The sequence below is a fragment of the Lytechinus pictus genome, chromosome 8, assembly GCF_037042905.1.
Source record: "Lytechinus pictus isolate F3 Inbred chromosome 8, Lp3.0, whole genome shotgun sequence".
In the NCBI taxonomy this organism is placed as follows: domain Eukaryota; kingdom Metazoa; phylum Echinodermata; class Echinoidea; order Temnopleuroida; family Toxopneustidae; genus Lytechinus; species Lytechinus pictus.
Genome location: NC_087252.1, coordinates 9,424,637 through 9,452,354, shown reverse-complemented (window position 1 = coordinate 9,452,354; position 27,718 = coordinate 9,424,637). Strand labels below are relative to the sequence as shown.

The 27,718-nt window shown below is 37.4% G+C and overlaps 2 protein-coding genes across 2 annotated transcripts; both read right to left on the bottom strand.

Moving 5' to 3' along the window:
• Positions 1 to 833: 833 nt before the first annotated feature.
• Positions 834 to 8,821, bottom strand: LOC135155053 (uncharacterized). The gene is made up of 2 exons (XM_064103544.1): positions 8,462 to 8,821; positions 834 to 4,220 (listed from the first exon to the last, which is right to left on the bottom strand). The coding sequence occupies exon 2, from the start codon at positions 4,203 to 4,205 to the stop codon at positions 3,189 to 3,191; it is 1,017 nt and encodes a 338-aa protein (XP_063959614.1). The 5' UTR covers positions 4,206 to 4,220; positions 8,462 to 8,821; the 3' UTR covers positions 834 to 3,188.
• A 3,697-nt stretch (positions 8,822 to 12,518) lies between these two features.
• Positions 12,519 to 23,352, bottom strand: LOC135155052 (uncharacterized). The gene is made up of 2 exons (XM_064103543.1): positions 23,057 to 23,352; positions 12,519 to 16,154 (listed from the first exon to the last, which is right to left on the bottom strand). The coding sequence occupies exon 2, from the start codon at positions 16,137 to 16,139 to the stop codon at positions 15,123 to 15,125; it is 1,017 nt and encodes a 338-aa protein (XP_063959613.1). The 5' UTR covers positions 16,140 to 16,154; positions 23,057 to 23,352; the 3' UTR covers positions 12,519 to 15,122.
• Between the last annotated feature and the right edge of the window lie 4,366 nt (positions 23,353 to 27,718).

The following is a 27,718-nucleotide window of genomic DNA, read 5'->3' as shown; positions in this document are numbered from 1 at the left end:
TGATGGGGGAGGGGACTATGGACCCCCCCCCCAAAAAAAAGAAACAAGACCATGGGGGAATAAGGGGGGGGGGGTGAAACATAAAAGATGAGGGTGAATATTATGTCAAATTTTATCACAGAATTTCATCTCTTTTATTAAAAATGTTAAATATTTTGCTTGCTTCACTCACTCGCAGCACTTCAACAATTTCGCCTTGATACGCCTTGTCTGGCCCCCTCATTTTTGGCTCATTACGCCATAGCTTTGACATGCCATAAGTTTTGCAGGTCTATATGAGCCAAATGGCTGCAAATTTTAATTTGTTTAGGGGGGTCTAATCAATAGAAATTGCAATTAAACGTGAAAATTTACGTCAAAAAAACACTCCCAACACAATTTCACGACTGTAACAGTCAAGGGGAGGGCGTGGTAGTGCGTTGGTCCGGTGGGCAATTTCTTAAACATGATTTCATGAATTAAATTAACATAAGAAAAAGGAAAGTGGGGGAAATAACATCGTCAGCCCACCTAATGAATATTCATGACGACGTGCATAGTTTTTTACAAAAATATTTCTAGACCTTAAATTTCAATAACTGATATTTGTTATCAGATTTTGCTGAAGTTCGCAGCATTCTGCTCAGTGAATTTGACTATATATGATTATTTTTAGCGCGGAGTACCCCTTTAAGAGAACTGAATTTAATTCAAGTCGTCAATTTCACCCTTTCTTCGGATCAAATCAGTTCAGAAACTTAAAATAATTATGAGTAATGATACAATACAGAACACAGTTATCAATCATTGAATTCATCAAGGGTCAAATAAATTATATCTTGCAAAACAATCCATCAATGCAGCTACTTTTAATTTCCTCATCGATTTAATATACAGAATTATTCATGCATCCAAATGATAACAAAATATTCCAGTCCAAAATTTCTTTCATCTCTGTCTCTTAACTTCTATTTGAATTTTGAATCTGATCTGAAGAACTTGTTGGGAGCATTGTTAACTTGTTGAACGTCCAACTTGGTCGAACTTTTATGACGTTCATCGTGTCTGACTCAACGGTTAATTTTCAATTCGTCTAATGCCAATTCGTCCAATCGCCAACTTGTCTGCTATCATTTGGCCTTCCATCGGTTCGTCCACTATCCACATAGTCTACTCTAATTGCCAATTCGTCCACTCACCATTCCGTCTGATAACCTGTTGGTCCAATAGCCATTTAGTCCATATAACATTTGGTCTAATTGTACTAAGTGTTCATTAAACAAAATAAATGAAAATAAAATGGATATTAGACCAATTAACTGGTTATGGATCGAAAAGGTCATAGACGGAATGGTGATTAGACGAAGTGATGATTAGACCGAATGGTTGTTAGACGAAACGTTGATGGACGGAATGGCATTAGAATAAATGGAAGTATAGAACATGTGGTGAGTGTACGAGTTGGCAATAGACGATTTAGCAATTTACCGATCGACTTGATTATATAGCGTAGGCCTAGACTTTCCACTTTTGTTAATACCGTGGTTCGGGGTTTACACATCTACACTTCATATTAGAGTGCATTCTCTGAACAATATCATACACGATCGACATCAAATGCTAGTCTGCTGGGCAAACCCTTCACTCGAGTTAAGGGTCTGAATGTGCAGCCTACTCATGCCTTGTGTACTGAAAGTTCCAATCAGGGTCTGTGCTGCAAACTAGTCAAATGCCACCACCGAAGTCAACGCCATCTGAAGACCAGAAAATACCAAGGCATACAAAAACTACCTACCCCCCTCAAAAAAAAAAAAAAAAAACCGCACACACAAGATTTCATTTTCGCACCGCATAGGCCTATTATTATACGTATTATAGGCCAATTAAAATAACAATAAATTGATGCAAATATTAAACTTCATTCTAAAGATATAAAATAACTTCCGATTTCTAGACAACAATGTTATAATACCGAACATCCTTTAACTTGCAATCATATAATCTTTAAGTGTTTTCAATAATAAGCCGCAACTTCGTGCCAAAGACATTTTAGATAATGCCCTAAATGGAAAACATATACAAATACAAATGCACACCAATCAAGTTAATAATTCAAATGATAGCAATTTGACTTTAAAAAGCGTGGACTTTTTCGCCATAAATCATGATGCCTATATAAACCTTGTACAGTCACAATTTCAGATGAGGTGCTTTTTATGTGTGTGTGTTTGATAAACAGATCAGTGGCTGGCAATTGTAACGAAATGTTTTTGCTAAGCCAAAGGAAGGTGCACTAGCGTACCTACGGGGGGGGGGGGGGCAGTCTGCCCCCCTGACGAGCCACAACCCATACAAAAAACATATCCCCCCCTCCCTGACGAGCTTGAAGACCTTTTTTTTTTTGCTCGTCAATTTTTTTTCTGGTACGAAAACCTTTATTTTTGATTGAAGACCTTTTTTTTGCGGCCGATTTGCCCCCCCCCCCCTGTGGAAAATCCTAGGTACGCCACTGGGAAGGTGCAATATGGATGTGGTGAAAACAGATTTTCTTTTAGTTTATCTTGCTCGCAACTAAGGTGGATCGATATCGAAAATAAGGCTGTATGTAAGGGGGGGGGGGGGAGGAGAAAGAAACAGTTGAACAATTTCTTGAGCCATGTGTTGAACCATTTTTTCCCCTTTTTTAAAAAAGTAAATCGATTTTATTTTGATGAATTGACAGTGTCATTTTGAAGTTATTTATTGTGTTTTTTTGGTCTCATTTTCTTTTTCATCTTGGAACTTTGGGGATCAAGTACCCCCAATCCATCGCTGCATGGGCATGTGCTGATTAAAACATGCAATATTTCATTCCTCAAGGGATTTAAAGGGAGTGGGAATGGTCGTCTATACCAGATCGCAATGGATCCAAAAATTTTAGGAGTCAGATGTGCCATATGGTGAAATATTTCTATAACGTTGCAAGACAGAACAATTTGACCTTTTACTACCAAAATCTAATTTCGGTAAAGATTTTCACGACATAGAAAATACCATAAAATTCCATCCTCTTTAATTTTCAATTTCTTTCCGTTTCTGTTTTGTTTCCTCGGTTGTGAAACTTTTTTTTTTTGGGGGGGGGGGCATGCCCGCGAGCCCAATAATGTACGCCAGTGCTTTATACAAAAGAGGATTTTCAGCCCGCGATATTCCGTTCTGCTTCGTTAAAGTTAATTTTCAGAAGCAGGGTCAGAATCTTTGATGGCCTTTAAGATACCCCCAGCCTTATCTTTTAGCTTTCTTTTGATGACCTTCTTCTGCTCTTCAAGCCACTTATCAACGTAGGACTTGTCGGTTCCAGTCGTAGGGATGGCGAGAAAATCAGTACGGACGGCCGGTAGAACAGCGTGGAATTTCATGCACAGCCCATCCATCTTTTCGGCTTCTTTCTTCATCACTTTGTAATGAAGCATCAGTTTATTTTCTAAGGCTTTGTTGGCTTTGCCCTCAAACTTCGCCAGGTCATTCTCCATGACAGAAAAGAAACCGGCTGCAGCCTCAAGACCACCGATGAAGTTTTTGAGGGCAGGGACGAGACATTCCTTGATCGCAATGGCGGCTCTTTCCTGAATGTAGCACTCTTCTCCTTTGGCGACTGCTTCTGCGAGGTCACTGTTTGCGGAGGCAGCTAGCACTGGGCCTGCTATAGCGCCTATAAAGGGAACAAATGACAGCCCAATTGCCCATCCGCTTTTTGTTGCAGCGGAACTTTCGAGTTCTCTTCTTTTCTTGTCGTACTCCGCTTGTAGGTTTTGGAGTGACTTGACAATCACAGTGGCTTCGTCTTCTCTTTTCTTTAGCGGTACCAGTATATCTTGGTGCATCTGCACTAGGATCACCGCAAGTCCCTTATAGCTGCTTATTTCCTGTTGGATATCTTTCAACATCTCGCACCATTCTTCGTACGAAAGAGCAGTGTAAAACTCGAAGAACTCACTGATGTTGGAAACGAACTTGGTGGCCACCGGAAGCACTCCTTTTAGATAAACCATCGCGTCGTCCCGTGTGTTGTCACGGAGCTTTCGGAAGTCTACAGCAGCTTTGTTGCCCCCTCCAACTGCTTTGTCAGCATACAGAGAACGCATCGAGAGTGAGAAAAGCCGCATGTTCAAGGGCATCTCTGAGAGGCTTTCTTCCAAGGTTTGAAGACCCTTTTGTGTGTTATCTTCGTTCCGGGAAACAGCCATGTCTTTTGTTGTAATCTACAAACGAATGAAAACAATGAAGATTATTATAAATGCAATATCAAATGATAATCACTTGAACTTCTCATTCCATATCAAGCCGGACCAACATTTGTGAAACAAATTACAGCAGATTCGTTCTCGACTCTGGACAAGACGTATTTGTATTTTTGTGTCCGAAACTATGATGAGGAAACTGGGTCTGGTTCTGCAATATTGACAAAGACATCCCAGCTTTTCATTGTCTTGCCTTTTCAATACATTTACAGTGTTCTTGCATGAAACCGTCCCTAAAAATCCAATTGCGAAAACTCCAAGTTTTAGGTGAACTGCGTGTGACGTGGGTGAGTACACGTCTCATGCAGTTCACTCCATTCTATATAAATTCGTTTTCGCCATTGCATACCGTGAGTCAGAAGAAAATGTACCATCAATATGAAGTTGTCTTGTCTGAATTATTAATATTGAATCATTGGTTTAATATGTCCTGGTAAAGTTATTCTCATATTTTTGTACCATTTTCACAAGGATCTTTGCATGCGTAGCTGACTATATGATACATTTTCTCCACAAGGTCGTAACATCTCAGTTGCGTCAAGTTGATGGTGAAGAATCGAACAGAACACACACTCACACACAAACCTCTCTCGCACACTCACATTCATCCATACACCCACCCCACCCACACACGCTTTCTAACAACTTCATAAACACTTGATGAAGCAGTGTCTACATTTCCTAATTTCCTTTAATCTCATTGGTTACATCTTTCGTTGGTCAACAACTGAAGCCAATACTGTCCCATATTATTTACAAAATGGAATGCCTGATTTGGAAGCAGTAATTGATGGGCCTATTCCACAAGCGAGCAGTTTGGAAATTTGAATTGTTTATTAAATCTTGCTATTCTGACGATGATTACAACTTCTTTTTTTACGTAGCAAGCAAAAGGGCATAGAACATAATTGTTCCCTTTGAAATGATATTGATTGTTGAAGAGAAAGTCGGAAAATTTCCACAGGAAAGACATCTCTTATTGCTTAAAGAGAACATAACCATATGGTCACGCTGTTATGGAAAATGGAGAGGGGTCAACCCGAGTGCACTGTAAAGGCGACCGCACACCTTACGTCTGGTCTGCGACCCGATTTTTGAATAAAATGTAGTAGAATTTGCTAATATTGAGACTTGGAATATCTTACTGTGTAATGTTCTAAATCATCGTACGAATACTTATGATCAAATTTGTGACTATGCTATCATCCTTCTTAGAATAAAAGCGAATCTAATATCTAGTCGTAATGGCGTCATAGCAGTCGTAGGATTGGCTACGATTTGAAACTAATTTGGACTTTACTCCAAAATAAGGGCTTGCAATCTTTCAAAATGGTTATAATATTATAATTTCAATTAATTTTAACCTCAAATAAAATGATATATTCCATTCACATCTTCAGAAAATGAGCAAAATGCGATTTGTTCCAATATCGGGTCGCAGACCAGTCGTAAGGTGTGCGGTCGCCTTTAGATGAGAGGCCGAAGTGCCCATTTTAAGACGAAAGATGTTAGTTGAATAAACTCGTCTAATTATTAGCCTTCTCTGTACCATAAAGGTGCTCTTTAAGGGGTCGCAATGATAATTAAAGAATATGGCTAACTTTAAAAAAAAGTATATTGGAATGAAAAGAGAAAAATACAAACACCATAACACCGAAAAGTCCCTTAAATTCGAATGTAAAAAAAAAAACACATTTTGAAGGTTCGCTTAATCTGTAAAACAGTTATGTACATCCTGGGTCCCATAAGACAAAGTGTAGCGAATTATGGTACTCTTGATTGTAGAAATTGATTGTACATTTTTGTCAATGCAATCAATCGTAAAAAAAAAACTGTTGGCTAAACTTTATGTTACTGCATGGCCCCTGGTCAGCATGCAAATGAAGCTTAGGGACTGATGACGTCACTCACTATTTTTTTTTTCGTATGAAATATTCTAATTTTTTCCTCATGGTCCTGTGAAAGGAAGTTTTATTCCTCCCTGAACATGTGAAATTACTACTGTTTAAACATTTTATCGCTCAGTCAAGTTGGTCTTTTTTGTCAAATATGTAAAAAAAGGAATATTGTATATTCAAAACAATAGAAAAAAAAACAAAGAGTGAGGGATATCATTTACTCTCTTATATGCATGCAATGGCGTAATAAGCCAAAGATTTTAAGGGTACCAGATATCGGGCAAAAAAATGATAGCAAGCGAAGCGAGCGAGCAAAAATGTTAACATTTTTATTACGAAAAATATCAGATGATATTATAATTCACCCTTCTGTCTTTCCTTTTGTTTTTGTCCTCGGTCGTGATTTTTTTTTTTTTTTTGGGGGGGGAAGCCCCCCATCTCACGCATCTCTACGCCACTCTTTGTGTTTACAACTGTTTGGTGAAAAATAAAGGAAACTTTCTTATCTTACATCCGATTTTGATGAAATTTTCAGTGTTATAATTGTTTATTTTCTTTATTGATTCAAATCAAGATTTGTCTGGGGTTGATTTAGCCTTTCATGAAAAGACGAAAGGCACCGAGCACGTTTGTCGGGGACATTTAGGTGATAAAGAGGGACAGTTTTTGCACTGTTTTCGTGTTTTAAAAAGTGTGCGTGTGCGTGTGTGTGTGTGTGTGTGGGGGGGGGGGGGGGGTTGCTGTGCCCCCGCTGCCAGGATCGTATATGCCTGTACTAAGCATGCCAAACACATATGGCACGCGTCGCGTGTGGAAACGGTACATTATTGAGTGAAAACATTTTTAAGCCACCAAATACACACTTCTTAGCACATCAAATCCTTTCACGTCTACATTTTCGTGCAAATAATGTCTCTTTAAATTGATTCGCATCATGTTTTAATGACTTTATGCTACAGTCACATACGAGCCGAATTAATCACAGTAACAATTATTACATTAATTTAGAATGGCATATATTAGGTCGACTTGGAGTCATATTTATTTTTATTTTGTTTAATGTATATTGGTGTGAAGGAAGCTTTCTTAAAGGGATGGTCCGGGCTGAAAGTAGGCCTATATATAGCTTTAATAATAAATAAAGAAAAATTCACTGAGCAAAATGCCGAAAATTTCATCAAAATAGGATAAAAAATAACAACAACTATTGAATTTTAAAATTGAGCATTATTTTGTGAAAACAGTCGTCATGAATATTCAAAGGTGGGCTGATGATGTCACATCCCCACTTGTTCTTTCGTATGTCATTATATGAAATTAGGTTTATTCTAATGTTTTCCTCCAAGAACTAGAAAAATTGGGTTGACAACTGAATAGTGCATTAGATATTTATTGCTGCAACTTATTTCATTATAAGGGAGACATATTATTCACACAAGTTTGAAATAATGAAAAAAATATGTATTTATGTAATAACATAAGAAAACGGAAAGTGGGGATGTGACATCATCAGTCCACCTAATGAATATTTATGACGACTGTTTTCACAAAATATCGCTAAACTTTAAACTTCAATAACTTTATTATTTGATATCCGATTTTGATGACATTTTCGGCATTTTGCTCAGTGAATTCTACTCTATGTATAAAGACACAAATATTTTCAGCCCGGACCTTCCCTTTAACAAGCAAGCAAAAAAAAAATTGATACAACATGAAGGGGAGTTTGTTCCAAGAAAAATATGGCGAGCAAAATAAAAAAATCCTAACCCTCCCCATCACCCCCGCTTCTCATGGTCATGATAATTAACACAGTAATGTAAATCGATAAAGGAAGCAAGTAGAACGACGTACGTGGAGAGGAAACAAGACATTACGAATTACTGGGCGGTTGTCTGGGTTTGTCAAGAGTCAATGGATAGCGAACCAAACCTGTGCACATTGGTGGATCAATGGAGGGGGGGGGGGGGAAGGGAGGGGAAGCATTTCCGACCCGTGCTGACATCCTTTGAGATCCATCAAAATCATGATTCGTGATGGAAAATGTCGGGCATAAGGGGGTAAAGACCCTTTTCTTATTTTTTCTTGCTTGACAATTTTTTTTTTCTGAACAAAATGTCCCCTCCCCCTTCTGGGAAATCCGGGATCCGCCCCTTATAGTACACGCGGATCTATTGTGAAAGGTAAAGGGATCCCAAAGGAATTACACGTCTGAATAACTCATGGCGATTGGGGATGTTGAAAATGAAGGAATAATATTAGAAAATAAAAAAATGAATAAATCAATAGCAAAATATTACTTACCGAAATGACGAGTTCAGTATCTTCAGCTAGAGTGATCAGATGGATGAACTATTTGATTGCGTTTCAATCCGAAATGGTACCAAGATTTGAAGAAGTCCTTCTTGTACTGTGACCAATTTTAAATCTGTACTTTGAATGTCATTTGAATGAGAACGTGATCGGACAGAATTTTGTTCAGGACACCGCCGGACCTGCTGATCGAGCTTCTTGGTTGAAAATGCTGAGTATAATGCAGGCCATACTAGTTTTTAAAGCCTTCTTTAAGATATCAATATACAAGTGGCAAATCCCCACAAGTCATTATAGCTTTGGTAATACCCACCATAAATGCCTGCCAATATTAGTTGTCATATGATTGTGAGCGCCTATTTGAAGTTGGTAAAACCCCGTCTTGGGGAAATTCCCACAATTCCTGGTAAAACTACATATAGTTGTTTCTTGGTTTTCTGTGAATCCCCACGTACAGGTTTGTTTGAATTTGGGGAAATCTTCGCAAATACACCAGATTATATCAAATAACCATAATTTATTTTGATCAAAAGAAAAGAAAAGAAAGAGCGGCATGTATATAGTATCACAACATTACGTTTCACGTAAACTTAACGTCTCTATATAATCGGCAAGCATGAAGTTAAAAGAAATTAGGATTTTTTCCCTTGATATGCTTATGAGCAAATGTGTTTATTGTAATACCTATATCAGTGGCGGATTCAGGTGGGGGGGGGGGGGGGGCATTTCCGGCCCGGCCGTACCCGCCCCTTTTGTGTGTCATAGTCAACATTTTTAATGTAAATATATCGTTCATACACCAGTAGCCCCCCTCCCCTTTGAGAGTCTCACCAAATATTGGGAATTGGGAATTTGTCGGGGGCTTTTTATTGAAACAAATTTTTAGTTTTTGCTTGTGAAATTTAACGCAGGACAAATATATGACCTTTATTTTCTAGATTTTCTAGTGAACCCCCCCTTTTTTTGGGCTTATCAAATTTTCCTTTGGCTTGTGAAATTTAACGCGGGACAAATAATATGACCTTTATTTTCTAGATTTTCTAGTGAACCCCCCCTTTTTTTTTGCTTATCAAATTTTCCTTTGGAAAATGTGCCCCCCCCTTTTGGGAATTCCTTGATCCGCCCCTGCCCTATAAGAGTATGTAACGAAATCAAAATGTTCTATGAGTTCAACACCCGTAATACCTTGGTCACATTTGCTCTACGGCGATTGTACGGCGAGTCGAAAAGAGCTGTTTTATTCATTATTTTAATTCATAATATTATTACAATTTGTTAAAACGGCTGTTTCTGACTCGCTGTACGTACGGCCGCCGTAGACCAAATTTGACCGAGGTATAACTTTGATTACCTACATGTTGTCCTATCAAAACACCACGGGTGTGAGACTAGGGGATGGGGAGAGAGGTTTCTCCCAAATTTAAGGGTGGGGGACAAAATTGGCCATGTGATGTCCGTCCAAAAATATTTCGAGGTCTTGTATTTCAGTTGGTTTATTTACTGACAAAAATATCCGCATATTGACTTTTCTAAATGTGTAACGATGCTTGAAACGATTCTTTTCAGGTCTAAATGTAAAAAAAAAACTAAGGCTCGCGCTTCGCGCTCGCATTATTTCAGTTGTGAATTCTTGAAAAGAGTCCTTTAGATATTCCTTTTGCATGTCACTATATAAAATATTCAATATTATGCCTCGCGACCGCGTTAACTATTTAATGCCCATCTTTATCTGAAAAATAAATCAGCTGGAGCTTTTCGCTGACATTATTCATTTACTGTCGTACGTATCCTCTTCATGATTCTTTTTTTTTTACTTCCCGAACAGTGTTTAAAACTTTCCTTCTAGGTCAGTGCAGCCTATACAGAATTTCTGCCCGCGCCTCGCGCTTGTATTATCTGTTAAGTGAGAAAGGGGCACTCTTTGCCATTAAAACCTTTACATCTTCACTTTTCACGTCTTAGCATCAACTATTTTCTGCTTGTGATTCGCCTTATATCGTTCGATTAGTGAGCTATATTTCCTTTTCACGAGCGAGAAAATTTTAGGCTTTCTGAAATGGAAATTATGTCATTAAATGGGCATGTCTATGTCTTCTATGTATGTCTATGTCTATGTCTATGTATGGACCTAGGATGAAGGTCCATAGCTAGGGAGATAGGCAATGTTTTGGCGGTACCTGTTGAACCTTTCTAATTTTAATATTTTTTGGGGGGTCCTGATTGCGGCAAGCCTAAAAGCATGATAAGACTAATTCATATACATTCGCTATTCCATTCTTTTTTCTCGTTCTTTATTTCTAATTGGCAGCCCGGCCATGTTCTTATTTTTTCCCGGCCTTGTTTTTTCTTCTTCATTTTTTAACTCAAATTTCACATAGCATTTTAGCTCGTTCCATTCTACCTTCATATCCGCTTTTTTTGGTGCCTATTTTCTTTTCCTTTCCCGTAATAAATGTTGCCATTTTGCCAAATCTTAATTTATTTCCCGTTTCTCACTCTTATAATAGTATTTCAGGATAATTTGTTCTTTCCTTCCTTTACCCCCTTTGCTCCCGTTTTACCTTTCTCCTCTTTATGTTCTTTCTTTCCCCCTCATTCCTCTGTTTCTTCCTTTCGTTCCCTTTCTCTTTCTTTTTTGTTCTTTCTTTCTTACTTACTTTCTTTATCTCCTTCCTGTTTCTTTCTTTCTCTCCTTCCTTCCGCTTTCTTTCTTTCTTTCTTTCTTTCTTTCTTTCTTTCTTTCTTTCTTTCTTTCTTTCTTTCTTTCTTTCTTTCTTTCTTTCTTTCTTTCTTTCTTTCTTTCTTTCTTTCTTTCTTTCTTTCTTTCTTTCTTTCTTTCTTTGAATTGCTTTCTCTCTCCCTCTTCCCCTTGTCCTGCCCCCCCCCCCGGATAAATCCGCCAGAAGGGAGGGGGGGGGGGGGCGGCGGGGCAGACTGCCCCTGCCCCCACTTGGTACACCACTGTTGAGGAAATAACAAAGAATTCCATAATAATGTAAGCCTATATTCATCACAGTTTTCTTTTGATTCAAACTAGAAAATGTACTTTTCAACATGTAACCGATAGAGAAGTCAACAAAGTCACCAATATGTAAGCCAGGGACATTGCAAGAACAATTAACATATCTTACAGTTTTGCAATAAATTGTTAAATCTACCCAAATTAGGCGATCATGTATATCAATTTAGTGAATTTACAGAAAGAGGTGATAAATACAAGTTAAAATGATTGACGATTGTGATTTACCAACCAAGACAGGTAGACGAAAGCATGAAATGGGACCACAAATTGTAGGTTTTAGTTCCAGAGTTTTTTTAAGCCTTTATTTAGATTACATTTTTCCCATACATAGTAAATAGAGTACAAACTAAAGTATACATCAATTATAACAAAGGAAGGAAAATAAAGTTCTTTGATCATTGCATCATTTTTCGTAAAATTATTCGTAAAAACGTAACCCATTAACCCATAAATACATGCAGAAACCAATTATTTTTACTTGTATTTTTTAAACTATATACCGAAACATGCCCAACACCGAACAGTAATAAAATACGTCATGTAATAGAAAGAAATGTAGAAAAAAGGTTATACCGCTTATGTCTCTATATAGATCCACATGTTTGTGAAATCATGTGAATACAGAAATAAAACATCTCTGCGTCTATTCTTAGAAAAAATAAGGGTACAGCTATATAAAGTTTATCGGATAATTATATATGCAACACAAAAAAAAAAAAAAAAAAAAACAAGATGTGAATTATAAAACCTATCTGCTTTATGACTTTTTTCTTCAAATGACAATAATATTTTTCATAATTGTATTATTATTAATTTACCATTACTATTTACTGATATCATTATTGCTATTGTTCATAAAATTATAATTTTCCTATTATTATTATTATCATTATTATTATTATTATTATTATTATTATAACTATTATTCTTATTATTATCATTTATAATTATTAAATACTATATTTATTAATCATTAATCCAAATGGAGCTTTGTCGCAAGATAACCTTATATTTGATTTTTTTTTTGTCAATTGACTTTGATGGGTGAAGATCAGTGAAAGAAAAAAAATGAAAGAGGGAAGTGACATGGAGTTAAATGTAATAAAATAAAAACTAAAATATAATTGACTTACGACATTAACATACGACAGGGAAACATTTTCAATTTAGTATGGTGCAGCGTCAATGTATTTCGTGCGTATTTACCTACATGTGGGAACACTCCCCAGTTTACGATTAGTGTAAATCATATTTTTATCAAAATTATCACATGATTTGATAAAGCATTATTATCTTTTATATTCTCAATAACACCAAGTAAACCTTCAAAACATTATATGTTAAGAAATGAAAGAAAAACAACTGTGTCCTATTTTAATACAAATCTTAGACACTTCAGCAAAAATAATATGAAATGTTTGTAATTCTTTTGTATAGAAGGGGCCTCTAGCATATACCAGCATGTTTTGGTCTGTATTAAACCAAACTGATTTAGTTTATCATTATGAAATACGATGCGATGTAAAGCGACATAATATATACAAATATTTGCAACTTCAAACAGTATGTTTTGAATGCAGCTCAAAGAGACCAAGATTTGAAACGGACTGATCTGTTTTGCCAAATTCTCCCCAGGAAATCACAGGTGCACTGTCATGTTTTGAGTTATGCAATGGGCCAACAATTTCGAGGAGGCCAGATGGGCCAATATGGGACAAAGTTTCTAAATAGTTTCAAACTAGAAACCCTTGACATTTTTAGTACAAAAACATGAACTCCTGATGTATTTTGACATCATGTTCAACAGTAATATAGGCCCTGTTGATGATTTTATATCAGCGCGTGATATTCCGTTCTACTTCGTCTATTTTACTTTTCAGAAGCAGGGTCATGCTCTCTGATGGCTTTCAAGATACCAACAGCCTTAACCTTTAGCTTTCTGTTGATGACCTTCTTCTGCTCTTCAAGCCACTTATCAACGTAGGACTTGTCGGTTCCAGTCGTAGGGATGGCGAGAAAATCAGTACGGACGGCCGGTAGAACAGCGTGGAATTTCATGCACAGCCCATCCATCTTTTCGGCTTCACTCGAGTTAAGGGTCTGAATGTGCAGCCTACTCATGCCTTGTGTACTGAAAGTTCCAATCAGGGTCTGTGCTGCAAACTAGTCAAATGCCACCACCGAAGTCAACGCCATCTGAAGACCAGAAAATACCAAGGCATACAAAAACTACCTACCCCCCCCCCAAAAAAAAAAAAAAAAACCGCACACACAAGATTTCATTTTCGCACCGCATAGGCCTATTATTATACGTATTATAGGCCAATTAAAATAACAATAAATTGATGCAAATATTAAACTTCATTCTAAAGATATAAAATATCTTCCGATTTCTAGACAACAATGTTATAATACCGAACATCCTTTAACTTGCAATCTTCTTCTTCTTCTTCTTCTTCTGGAAACAGTACAGTCCAACGTCTGGTGTATTGTCGTATAATCTTTAAGTGTTTTCAATAATAAGCCGCAACTTCGTGCCAAAGACATTTTAGATAATGCCCTAAATGGAAAACATATACAAATACAAATGCACACCAATCAAGTTAATAATTCAAATGATAGCAATTTGACTTAAAAAAGCGTGGACTTTTTCGCCATAAATCATGATGCCCATATAAGAAAAAAAAACCTTGTACAGTCACAATTTCAGATGAGGTGCTTTTTATGTGTGTGTGTTTGATAAACAGATCAGTGGCTGGCAATTGTAACGAAATGTTTTTGCTAAGCCAAAGGAAGGTGCACTAGCGTACCTACGGGGGGGGGGGGCAGTCTGCCCCCCTGACGAGCCACAACCCATACAAAAACCATACCCCCCTCCCTGACGAGCTTGAAGACCTTTTTTTTTTTTTGCTTGTCAATTTTTTTTCTGGTACGAAAACCTTTATTTTTGATTGAAGACCTTTTTTTGCGGCCGATTTGCCCCCCCCCCCCTGTGGAAAATCCTAGGTACGCCACTGGGAAGGTGCAATATGGATGTGGTGAAAACAGATTTTCTTTTTAGTTTATCTTGCTCGCAACTAAGGTGGATCGATATCGAAAATAAGGCTGTATGTAAGGGGGGGGGGGGGAGGAGAAAGGTTTCATTTTGAAGTTATTTATTGTGTTTTTTTGGTCTCATTTTCTTTTTCATCTTGGAACTTTGGGGATCAAGTACCCCCAATCCATCGCTGCATGGGCATGTGCTGATTAAAACATGCAATATTTCATTCCTCAAGGGATTTAAAGGGAGTGGGAATGGTCGTCTATACCAGATCGCAATGGATCCAAAAATTTTAGGAGTCAGATGTGCCATATGGTGAAATATTTCTATAACGTTGCAAGACAGAACAATTTGACCTTTTACTACCAAAATCTAATTTCGGTAAAGATTTTCATGACATAGAAAATACCATAAAATTCCATCCTCTTTAATTTTCAATTTCTTTCCGTTTCTGTTTTGTTTCCTCGGTTGTGAAACTTTTTTTTTTTTTTGGGGGGGGGGGGGCATGCCCGCGAGCCCAATAATGTACGCCAGTGCTTTATACAAAAGAGGATTTTCAGCCCGCGATATTCCGTTCTGCTTCGTTAAAGTTAATTTTCAGAAGCAGGGTCAGAATCTTTGATGGCCTTTAAGATACCCCCAGCCTTATCTTTTAGCTTTCTTTTGATGACCTTCTTCTGCTCTTCAAGCCACTTATCAACGTAGGACTTGTCGGTTCCAGTCGTAGGGATGGCGAGAAAATCAGTACGGACGGCCGGTAGAACAGCGTGGAATTTCATGCACAGCCCATCCATCTTTTCGGCTTCTGTCTTCATCACTTTGTAATGAAGCATCAGTTTATTTTCTAAGGCTTTGTTGGCTTTGCCCTCAAACTTCGCCAGCTCATTCTCCATGACAGAAAAGAAACCGGCTGCAGCCTCAAGACCACCGATGAAGTTTTTGAGGGCAGGGACGAGACATTCCTTGATCGCAATGGCGGCTCTTTCCTGAATGTAGCACTCTTCTCCTTTGGCGACTGCTTCTGCGAGGTCACTGTTTGCGGAGGCAGCTAGCACTGGGCCTGCTATAGCGCCTATAAAGGGAACAAATGACAGCCCAATTGCCCATCCGCTTTTTGTTGCAGCGGAACTTTCGAGCTCTTTTCTTTTCTTGTCGTACTCCGCTTGTAGGTTTTGGAGTGATTTGACAATCACAGTGGCGTCGTCTTCTCTTTTCTTTAGCGGTACCAGTATATCTTGGTGCATCTGCACTAGGATCACCGCAAGTCCCTTATAGCTGCTTATTTCCTGTGTGATATCTTTCAACATGTCGCACCATTCTTCGTACGAAAGAGCAGTGTAAAACTCGAAGAACTCACTGATGTTGGAAACGAACTTGGTGGCCACCGGAAGCACTCCTTTTAGATAAACCATCGCGTCGTCCCGTGTGTTGTCACGGAGCTTTCGGAAGTCTACAGCAGCTTGGCTGCCCCCTCCAACTGCTTTGTCAGCATACAAAGAACGCATCGAGAGTGAGAAAAGCCGCATGTTCAAGGGCATCTCAGAGAGGCTTTCTTCCAAGGTTTGAAGACCCTTTTGTGTGTTATCTTCGTTCCGGGAAACAGCCATGTCTTTTGTTGTAATCTACACATGAATGAAAACAATGAAGATTATTTTAAATGCAATATTAAAGGATAATCACTTGAACTTCTCATTCCATATCAAGTCGGACCAACATTTGTGAAACAAATTACAGCAGATTTGTTTTCGACTCTGGACAAGACATATTTGTATTTTTGTGTCCGAAACTATGAGGAGGAAACTGGGTGCGGTTCTGCAATATTGACAAAGACATCCCAGCTTTTCATTGTCTTGCCTTTTCAATACATTTACAGTGTTCTTGCATGAAACCGTCCCTAAAAATTCAATTGCGAAATCTCCAAGTTTTAGGTGAACTGCGTGTGACGTGGGTGAGTACACGTCTCATGCAGTTCACTCCATTCTCTATCAGTCAGACTGCAGGTCCCAAGAAAGTGGCTTCTTTCATCCAAGTGATATTCATGACTTGAGATGTTTTGCATATTTAATGAGCTTGATGCGGACCAAAACACCTATTTTCATTCGGACATTGCTGCTCTAATTGTGCATCGAATTTCATGAATTTGGTACCATTGTAAAGAAGAAGAATCATTCTTCTAGGTCATGTGTTTGGATTTATTCAAAGATTTTGTAATATAGGTTAAAATTTTGATCTAAAATATGCTACAAAATAAATATTTTCACCTGACAAAAGCTGCTATTTTCACACTTTATTTTTGTTTGAGCCCAAATGATTTTTATATCATGATAAAGATGAATATGTATGCTTTGAAATGATATAGGTTTCAAAATAAGAATTGGTTTAATCGGGTAAAGATCACACTTTTCATTTGCCAAGTACATAAAGCAGCTTGAAAACAAGAATACTGCACTCTGATTGGTCCAAAAGACCACACAATGGCAAATTCCAACGGTTCCAGAGCCTGGGTTCGTGGAAAGGTCACACTTCCCATGTGGTAATCTCCTCAAAAACCCCGCGCCTGTTATTCTGTGAACCTTATCCAGCCAATCAGAACTCTGGATTTCATGCAAGTACAAAATTTCAGAAATCTCGTCTTGTACCTTGGTGTAAAAAGTGTGATCTTGACCCGATTAAAAGGTGCTGCATATCAAGAGTGGCATTGTGAGAAAGTACAGAAGTTCAGCTTTATGGTGAAATAGATATAATTGAGGCTCAAAATAAAAAAAGTTTTGCACAATTTGCAAAAGAAAACAGAGGAAGAAAATTCAGTTTTGAGGCACATTTTCAGGCCAGAAATTTACTTATTTAACAAAGTATTGTATACAAAATAAATGACCAATATGAAAGAGTAACATTTACTCTATCTGATGGAGCAATAATATTTCATTTAACTTGAGGTTAAAACAGGTAAATTCTTAGAGAAAGAAAATCTCACGAATCACGAGATTTTGCAAGGAGGAGGATTCAGCCACGAGATGATTTGGATGAATCTGGCCTTTTTGCTCATTAGCATAGGGACCTGCGGTCTGACTGCTATAACTTAGTTTTCGCTATTGCATACCGTGAGTCAGAAATATGAAGTTGTCTAATATTGAATCATTGGTTTGATATGTCCTGGTAAAGTTATTCTCATATTATTTTCACAAGGATCTAGCATGCATAGCTGACTATAAGAGACAATATCCCGACAAGGTCGTAACATCTCAGTTGCGTCAGGTTGATGGTGAAGAATCAAACAAAACACACACTCACACACAAACCTCTCTCGCACACTCACATTCATCCATACACACACCCCACCCACACACGCTTTCTAACAACTTCATAAACACTTCGTGAAGCAGTGCATTTCCTAATAGACCAGTTCGTAGTTACTTATGGACAATTTTGGTCAAATGACCTTTCATTTCTTTCATTATGATAGGCAGATTTCAAAGCAAGATATTACGTAAGCTTGCCTTGCATAGCAGGATGAAGAATTTGAATAGACCAGGTGACTAGAATAGCACACCAATGAACACTTATGAAGGTATTTGTTGAATTCCTACTTTGAATGCATATCATAGCATGTTGCACAATGTACTTGGCAAACAGTGAAATACCAGTCGTTCGTGGACGCATTGTTGTTTTTTTTGTGGATGTAAATGAATATCACTATTCAAAAGAATATGTGAATAATCAAGACATCAAAGTTGGTGCTTATCTCATTAGATTTTAAACCACCATGTCACTTTAGTACAAATGACCTTCCTCTGATCATGTGTAGAATCTTTTGATCATGCGCATAAAGGAACTACGAACTGGCTTATTCCCTTTCATCTCATTGCATGTTATATCTTTCGTTGGTCAACAAAAGCCAACTCTATCCCATATTATTTACAAAATGGCACCCCTGATTTGGAAGCAGTTATTGATGGGTCTACTCCGCAAGCGAGCGGTTCGGAAATTTGAATTGTTTCGTAAATCTTGCTATTCTGACGATGATTACAACTTCTTTTTTTATGTAGCAAGGTAAAGGACATAGAACACAATTCCCCTTAATATGATTTTGTTTGTTGAAGAGAAAGTAGGAAAATTCCCACAATAAAGACACCATCGGTAATGTTTTCTTTGATTACTAGTATGTTTTATCATCCTATTTGCTGTATTAATGTTTTTAGTCAATTATCACCATAATCCCGTATACCATATACGTTTCAATACACTCATATAAGGGGGGGGGGGGGGGGGTTCGTTGACACTTAATTTACATATCATTACCATATTCATATTTTGATATACATTTACTCTTCTTAATCTAAATCAGAATGACATCTGTGTATCACTACTCTCATATTAATCTCTTCTGTGTTCATCTCCCCCACCCTCTTTCCCCACTCTATTGTATCCCCTTTCCCCTTATCTATACACTCTGGTCACCATTTCCTTAATCTGTCAAGTTACCCAAAGTGTTTGTATTTTTATTTGTAAATAATATATTTATAATGTTCGATTGCTTTACCATGTTATCATTTTATCGTTATTATTTATAAATTTTGTAAATCCAATGCAATTCAGTCTAAATGGCTGCGATATGTGGATATTCTAATAAAACCTTCAAACCAAACCTTCAAACCTCTTATTGCTTAAAAACATATATGGTCACGCTTTGGAAAAATGGAGAGGGGTCATTTTTTTTGCACTGTAAGATGAGAGGCCGAAGTGCCCATTTTAAGACGAAATACGTTAGTTGAATAAAACTCGTCTAATTATTGGCCTTCTCTGTACCGTAAAGGTGCCCTTTAAGGGATCTCAATGAAAATTAAAGAATATGGCTAACCTTTTTAAAAGGTTGATTGGGATGAAAAGAGAAAAATGCAAACACCATAACACCGAAAAGCCCATTAAATTCGGATGTAAAAAAACAAATTTTGAAGTTTCGCTTAATCTGTAAAACAGATATGCACATCCTGGGTCCCATAAGACAGAGTTTAGCGATTTATGGTACGCTCGGTTTTAGAAATTGATTGTACATTTTTGTCAATGCAATCAATCGTGAAAAAAAACTGTTGGCTAAACTTTACGTTGCCGACCACTGGTCACCATGCAAATGAAGCTTAGGGACTAATGAAGTCACTCACTATTTTTTTATTGTATGAAATATGAAATATTAAATTTTTTTCCTCATGGTCCTGTGAAACGAATTCCTTCCTGAACATGTGAAATTGCTACTGTTTAAACATTTTATTGCTCAGTCAAGTTGGTCTTTTTTATCAAATATGTAAAAAAAGAAGAAATATTGTAAATTCAAAACAATAGAAGAAAAAGCAAAGCAAAGAGTGAGTGATATGATTTACTCTCTTATATGCATGCAATGGCGAAATAAGCCAAAGATTTTAAGGGTACATGATATCGGGCAAAATAAAAAAAAATGATAGCAAGCGAAGCGAGCGAGCAAAAATGTTAACATTTTTATTACGGAAAATATCGGATGATATTAAAATTCACTCTACTGTCTTTCCTTTTGTTTTTTTCCCCTCGGTCGTGATTTTTTTTTTTTTTTTTGGGGGGGGGGAGCCCCCTATCTCACGCATCTCTACGCCACTCTTTGTGTTTGTAACTGTTTTGTGAAAGCCTTTCATGAAAAGACGAACGGGAAACCGAGCAAGTTTTTCGAGGGCATTTAGGTGATAAAGAGGGACAGTTCTGCACTGTTTTCGTGTTTTAAAAAGTGTGCGTGTGTGTGTGTGGGGGGGGGGGGGTCGCTGTGCCCCCTCTGCCAGGATCGTATATGCATGTACCATGGATTCAATGATCGTCACCGTGAGAACGGACGGAAGCAGTTCGTGACTGGACATTTATATTTCACAAATTATATGCGCAATAGACAACAAATCCCTTAAATCGTGGAAAATCGATGTGCAGTTCTTTTTTACCTTTGGTAATCTTAGTTCCATGTGTTTTATTTGGGGAAATGTCTTCATATTGTAATAGAGAGGCAATATTGTGATTGATTGTTTACCATTTAAAATTTAATTTTCCCAAGTTTCTCCATAATATTCCAAATATACGTGGTACATAACATTTATAGATCGTGTATCTCTCAATGTTATTGAGGTCCTTATGTGTGAGCGGTAGTTAGCGGATCGAATAATATCATATTTTATATCATAAAGATCGTCTGCTTTTCAAGTTTGCTGCTCCAAATATGAAGCATGTTGACTGAAAGGCACATGCTGAAACAGGGTATCAGCCAACAAAAATCAAGACCGGGAAACTGTTCCGTCTTTGGGTGATCAGATACGTCTTGGTAGTCATGGTAATTGCTATTGTTACAACACCTGTATGTTCTCATTAAGATGCGCATAACCAGGCGACGGTGACTATCATTGGACCAAAGAATTGCTCGCGTTAATCGTCCATCTCTTCATAGGTCCATGCATGTACTAAGCATGCCAAACACATGGCACGCGTCGCGTGTGGAAACGGTACATTCTTGAGTGAAATATAGCCACCAAATAGACACTTCTTAGCACATTAAATCCTTTCACGTCTACATTTTCGTGCAAATAATGTCTCTTAAAATTGATTCGCATCCTGTTTAATGAGTTTATGCTACAGTCAAATACGAGCCGAATTAATCACAGTAACAATTATTAAATAAATTTAGAATGGCATATATTAGGTCGACTTGGAGTCATATTTATTTTTATTTTGTTTAATGTATATTGGTGTCAAGGAAGCATTCTTAAAGGACAAGTTCACCCCAACAAAAACTTGATTTGAATAAAAAGATAAAAATTGAACAAGCATAGCACTGAAAATTTAATCAAAATCGAATGTAAAAAAAAGAAAGTTATGATATTTTAAAGTTTCGATTCCGAATTGACAAAACATGCACATCTTGGTCGGTATGCAAATGAGGGAACTGATGACATCACTCACTCACTATTTCTATTGTATTTTATTATAATGAAATATGAAATATTTTGATTTTCTCATCATTGTCATTTGAAATGAAGTTTCATTCCTCCATGAACACGTGGAATTCCATTATTTTAACATTTTGTGGTTCAGGCAAGAAGGTCCTAATCGTCAAATTCATAAAAATTGTATAATTCAAACAATAGAAAAACAAAAGAAATAGTGAGTAACATCATTGACTCTCTCATTTGGATGTAACTGGCTCGTTCATATAACTATTTTGTTAAAAATAAGCGAAACTTTGAAATGTCATAACTTTTTTATTTTACATCCGATTTTGATGAAGTTTTCAGCATTGTGCTTGTCTGATTTTTCTCTATTCATTCAAATCAACATTTTTCTGAGGTGGACTTGACCTTTAAAGGGATGGTCCGGGCTGGAAGTATTTATAGCTTTTATAATAAGTAAAGGAGAATTCACTAAGCAAAATGCCGAAAATTTCATCAAAATAGGATAACAAATAACAAAGTTATTGAATTTAAAAATTTAGCAATATTTTGTGAAAACAGTCGTCATGAATATTCATAGGTGGGCTGATGATGTCACATTCCCGCTTGTTCTTTTGTATTTTATTATATGAAATTAGGTTTATTCTAATTTTTCTTCCAAGAACTAGAAAAATTGGGTTGACAACTGAATAGTGCATTACATATTTATTGCTGCAACTTATTTCATTATAAGGGAGACATATTATTCACACAAGTATGAAATAATGAAAAAATAGGATTTTATGTAATAACATAGGAAACGGAAAGTGGGGCTGTGACATCATGAATATTCACGACGACTGTTTTCACAAAATATTGCTAAATTTTAAACGACAATAACTTTATTATTTGTTATCCGATTTTGATGAAATTTTCGGCATTTTGCTATGTGAATTCTACCATATGTATAAAGACATAAATAGTTTCAGCCCGGACCATCCCTGTAACAAAAAAGCAAAAAAATTGATACAATATGAAGGGGGGGGGGGTTGTTCCAGGAAAAATATGGCGAGCAAAAAAAAAATCCTAAGCCTCCCCAGTACCCCCCTTTAAGGGGGGTTTAATGTAATTCGATAAAGGAAGCGAGTAGAACGACGTACGTGAAGAGGAAACAAGACATTACGAATTACTGGGCGGTTGTTTTGGTTTGTCAAGAGTCAATGGATAGCAAACCCTGTGCACATTGGTGGATGAATAGGGGGGGGGGGGGGATAGGGAGGGGAGGCATTTCCTACCCGTGCAGACACCCTTTAAGATCCATCAAAATCATTCGGGATGGAAAATGTCGGGCATAAAGGGGTAAAGACCCTTTTCTTATTATTTCTTGCTTCTCAATGTTTTTTTCTGAAATGTCTCCTCCCCCTTTTGGGAAATCCGGGATCCGCCCCTGATAGCTACACGTGGATCTATTGATATAGGTATAGTGACACCAAAGGAATTACACTTCTGAATAACTCATGGCGATTGCATGGGGATGTTGAAAATGAAGGAATAAAATTGGAAACTGAATAAATCAATAATAAAATATTACTTACCGAAATGACGAGTTCAGTATCTTCAGCTAGAGTGATCAGATGGACGAACTGTTTGATTGCGTTTCAATCCGAAATGGTACCAAGATTTGAAGAAGTCCTTCTTGTATTGTGACAAATTGGACAGAATTTTGTTTAGGACACAGCCGGACCTGCTGATCGAGCTTTGTGGTTGAAAATGCTGAGTATAATGCAGGCCATACTAGTTTTTAAAGCCTTTTTAAGATATCAATATACAAGTGGCAAATCCCCACAAGTCGTTATAGCTTTGGTAATACCCACCATAAATGCCTGCCAATATTAGTTGTCACATGTGAGCGCCTATTTGAAGTGTTGGTAAAACCCCATCTTGGGGAAATCCCCACAATTCCTGGTAAAACTGGTTGTTTCTTGGTTTTCTGTGAATCCCCACGTAAAGGTTTGTTTGAATTCGGAGAAATCTTCACAAATACACCAGATTATATCAAATAACCATAATTTATTTTGATCAAAAGAAAAGAAAAGAAAGAGCGGCATGTATATAGTATCACAACATTACGTTTCACGTAAACTTAATGTCTCTAATCGGCAAGCATGAAGTTAAAAGATATTAGGATTTTTCCCTTGATATGCTTATGAGCAAATGTGTTTATTGTAATACCTATATCAGTGGCGGATTCAGGTGGGGGGGGGGGGGGGGGGGGGGGGGTCATTTCCGGCCCGGCCGTACCCACCCCTTTTGTGTGTCATAGTGTCATAGTCATAGTTCATACACCAGTATGCCCCCTCCCCTTTGAGAGTCTCACCAAATATGTCGGGGGCTTTTTATTGAAACAACCTTTTTTGTTTTTGCTTGAGAAATTTAACGCGGGACAAAGTGACCTTTATTTTCTAGATTTTCTAGAGAACCCCCTTTTTTTGGCTTGTCAAATGTTCTATGAGCTCAACACCCTAATACCTTGGTCACATTTGCTCCACGGCTATTGTACGGTGAGTCGAAAAAAGCTGTTTTATTCATTGTTATTCATAATATTATTACAATTTGTTAAAACGGCTGTTTTCAACTCGCTGTACGTACGGCCGCGGTAAAGCAAATTTGACTGAGGTATAACTTTGATTACCTACAACACTATGGGTGTCAGACGGAGGGGTTTCTCCCAAATTTAAGGGTGGGGGCTAAAATTGGCCATGTGATGTCCGTCCAAAAAATATTTCGAGGACTTGTATTTGAGTTGGTTTATTTACTGACAAAAATATCCACATATTGACTTTTCTAAATGTGTAACGATGCTTAAAACGTTTCTTTTCAGGTCTGAATGTAAAAACCAAAAAATAAGACTCGCATATAGCTAGGATTCCCTGCAAATGTGACCAAGGTATTACGGGTGTTGAGCTCGTAGAACATTTGACAAGCAAAAAAAAGGGGGTCACTCTAGAAAGCATATAGGCTTCCTTAATGCCATGCAATAACGGTTCATACACATATACGCTACCCCATTCTTTCTTCTTTTTCTTTATTATTTCTAGTTGGCAGCCTGGCCACGTTCTTATTTTTTCGTTTTTTCCTTTTCTTCATTTTTCAATTCAACTTTCACATAGCCACTCCATTTTACCTTCATATCCGTTTTTTTGCGCCTATTTTCTTTTCCTTTACCGTCATAAATTTTGCCATTTTTGCCTAATCTTAAATTATTTCCCCTTTCCTACTCATACAATAGTTTTTTCGGGATGATTTGTTCTTTCCCTCCTTTCCTTCCGTTTTACCCTTCTCTTTATGTTCTTTCTTTCCCCCTCATTCCTCTGTTTCTTCCTTTCTTTCCCTTTTTTCTTTCTTACTTACTTACTTACTTACTTTCTTTCTTTCTTTCTCCTTTTCTTTCTTTCTTTCCTTCCTTTTTTTTCTTTCTTTCTTTCCTTCTAATAACTTTCTCTCTCCCTTTTCCCCATTTGCTATTTCCCCCCGATAAATCCGCCAGAGGGGAAGGGTGGGGGCGCAGACTGCCCCTGCCCCCCGCTTGTTACACCACGGTTGAGGAAATAACCCTCCCCCAAAAATAATAATGTAAGCCTATAGTCATCACATTTTTCTTTTGATTTAAACAAGAACATGTAATTCTCAAGTTTGCTTCAATATGTATTATTATTATTATTACTTATCATTTGTACTGCGCTTTTCCCATTAGGCCCAAGGCGCTTACAATGAATTAATAAGATGTAATATTCTAAAAACTACAAAGTATGAAAGAGATGTGTTTTTAATGACTTTTTGAAGATTGCTAATGATGGAGACTGTCTAATTATTAGTGGCAGGTTGTTCCAGGATTTTGAAGCCGACACCGTAAAAGTTCTGTCACCAGCTAATGTACGAGTTAATGAATATGTGAGGCGAAGGTGATCACTGGCCGATCTAAGAGCTCTAGTTGGTGTATACAGATTCAAGCAGTTACTTAAATACTGTGGAGCCTGTTTATTCAGTGTTTTGTAGACAATCAAGAGTAATTTGAATGTAATTCTCTGTTTAAAAGGAAGCCAGTGAAGAGAATTAAAGAGTGGTTGGGAAGGATGATCCCGGGAAACCTGTAAAATTAATCGTGCTGCCCAATTTTGTAGTCGTTGAACACGGGCTAATTGATTAGAGGGAATTGAAGAAAGGAGCCCATTGCAATAATCAATACGAGACAGAATCAATGAACGAACAGCATTGTGACAGGCAGACTGGTCAATAAACCTTCTGATTCTAGAAATATTCCTTAAATAAAAAGTGACTGTGCTACAGATATGATAGATATGGTACGACATTGACATGCGGGAATCAAATATGACACCAAGGTTTCGTATTTTTTCTGATGGTCTAATGAGTGTACCATCAACATCAAGTTGAACATTTGGAAGATTGCGCAAGTTATAAGTAGAGGCCGCAACAAAAAATTCAGTTTTATTATCATTAAGTTTTAGTTTATTCACTATCATCCACTGTCTTATATCTGATATACAATTCTGGAGTTTAACCAGTGCATTATATATATATAATAAATTTCTATAAAATCTCATGTTCCATTGTAAAAGAGAACTGTTGCTCGGCTAGCGCCATGAGCGTCTACTGACGGTGTGCGCGCTCTACAAATATACACTATTATTATTATTATTATTATTGAGAGCTCCGGGAGTCTTCGGATCAAAAGAAACATATAATTGTATGTCATCAGCGTAAAAATGATAATTGATACAGTGATTTCGGATGATATCACCAACTGGAAGAGTATATATTGAGTAGCCTATGGGTCCGACTATTGACCCCTGAGGGAGTCCAAATTCTAGAGTTATGGGATTTGACAATGTGCCATCAATATCAACTCGCGAAGTCCATCCAGACAGGTATGATTGGAACCAGGATAAGACTGTGGACCTAATGCCTATTCTATTGAATAACCGCGATATGAAAATGTTATGATCTATTGTATCAAACGCGGCAGATAAATCTAACAGCACCATGAAAACTACATTATTAGAGTCTAGAGAAAACATGATGTCATTTTTTACTTTGATCAGAGCAGACTCGGTGCTGTGACCTGGCCTATAGGCAGGTTGGAGAGGATCAAGAATATTATTAGATTCAATATGATCAGCTAGTTTAGTACATGCTGCCTTCTCGATGAGTTTACCTAGAAATGATAAGTTTGAGACCGGTCTATAATTACTGATATCATTTACATCCAACCCTGATTTCTTCAAAAAAGGTTTAATGATTGCTGAATGTGCTTGATCAGGGAAAATACCTGTGGAAAGAGATTGATTGATTACATTTGTGAGCAATGGTAATAAATGAACGATGTTTTCTTTCAAAATCCATGTAGGAATGGGGTCAAGACGAGAGGATTTAGTAGCAGAAGACATAATGATTCTGGATACATTTGACTGAGAAAGCACCTGAAATTCTGTGAAAAGTGGAATAGTTTGGTTTTCAATATCAATAAACTGAATGTTAACAGGTAGAGTACATGCATCCAGTTCAGCTCTTATTCTCCTTATCTTGTTGACAAAAAACGAAGAGAATTGATGAGCTAATCTGGCTGCAGATTCATATAAGGGAAGTTGATTTGACTTCTTGTTCAAAAGTGAATGAATGATCTGATATACCTCCTTGACAGAACACGAACCTAACTTATCTTTCAAGAAATCTTCTTTAGCGGTATCAATGATTTGGCATACATTCCTATTAGCTTCTATGAACAATGTGCGATCTGAGTCTAGTCGTGTTTTACGCCATTTACGTTCTGCTTTACGCCGGTGCTGGCGAGCAACAAGTACAGACTGATTAAACCAGGGTCTACGTCGCTTCAGAGGGCGGGACTTGGTTGAAGATGGTGCACAGGTATCCAATACCTTAGTGACGCCAGAAACATACCAGTCAAAAAGAGACACATTATCTAAATCTTCTGGTTGAGATGAAACTAAGTCAAGTAAAGCATGACTGAATTGAGCTTTATCAATCTTGCGGTAATTACGTAAGGAAGAAGTAACAGAGACTGGGTCTGATTTTTTATGAGCCAGTAAAAAATGAATCATATAATGATCAGAAATACAAGTGTCAAATGTGTGACACTGTAAGATAACTGAATCATCTCTGGTAAAAACTAGATCTAAAGTATGACCAAGATTGTGGGTTGGGCCTTCGACATGTTGAAT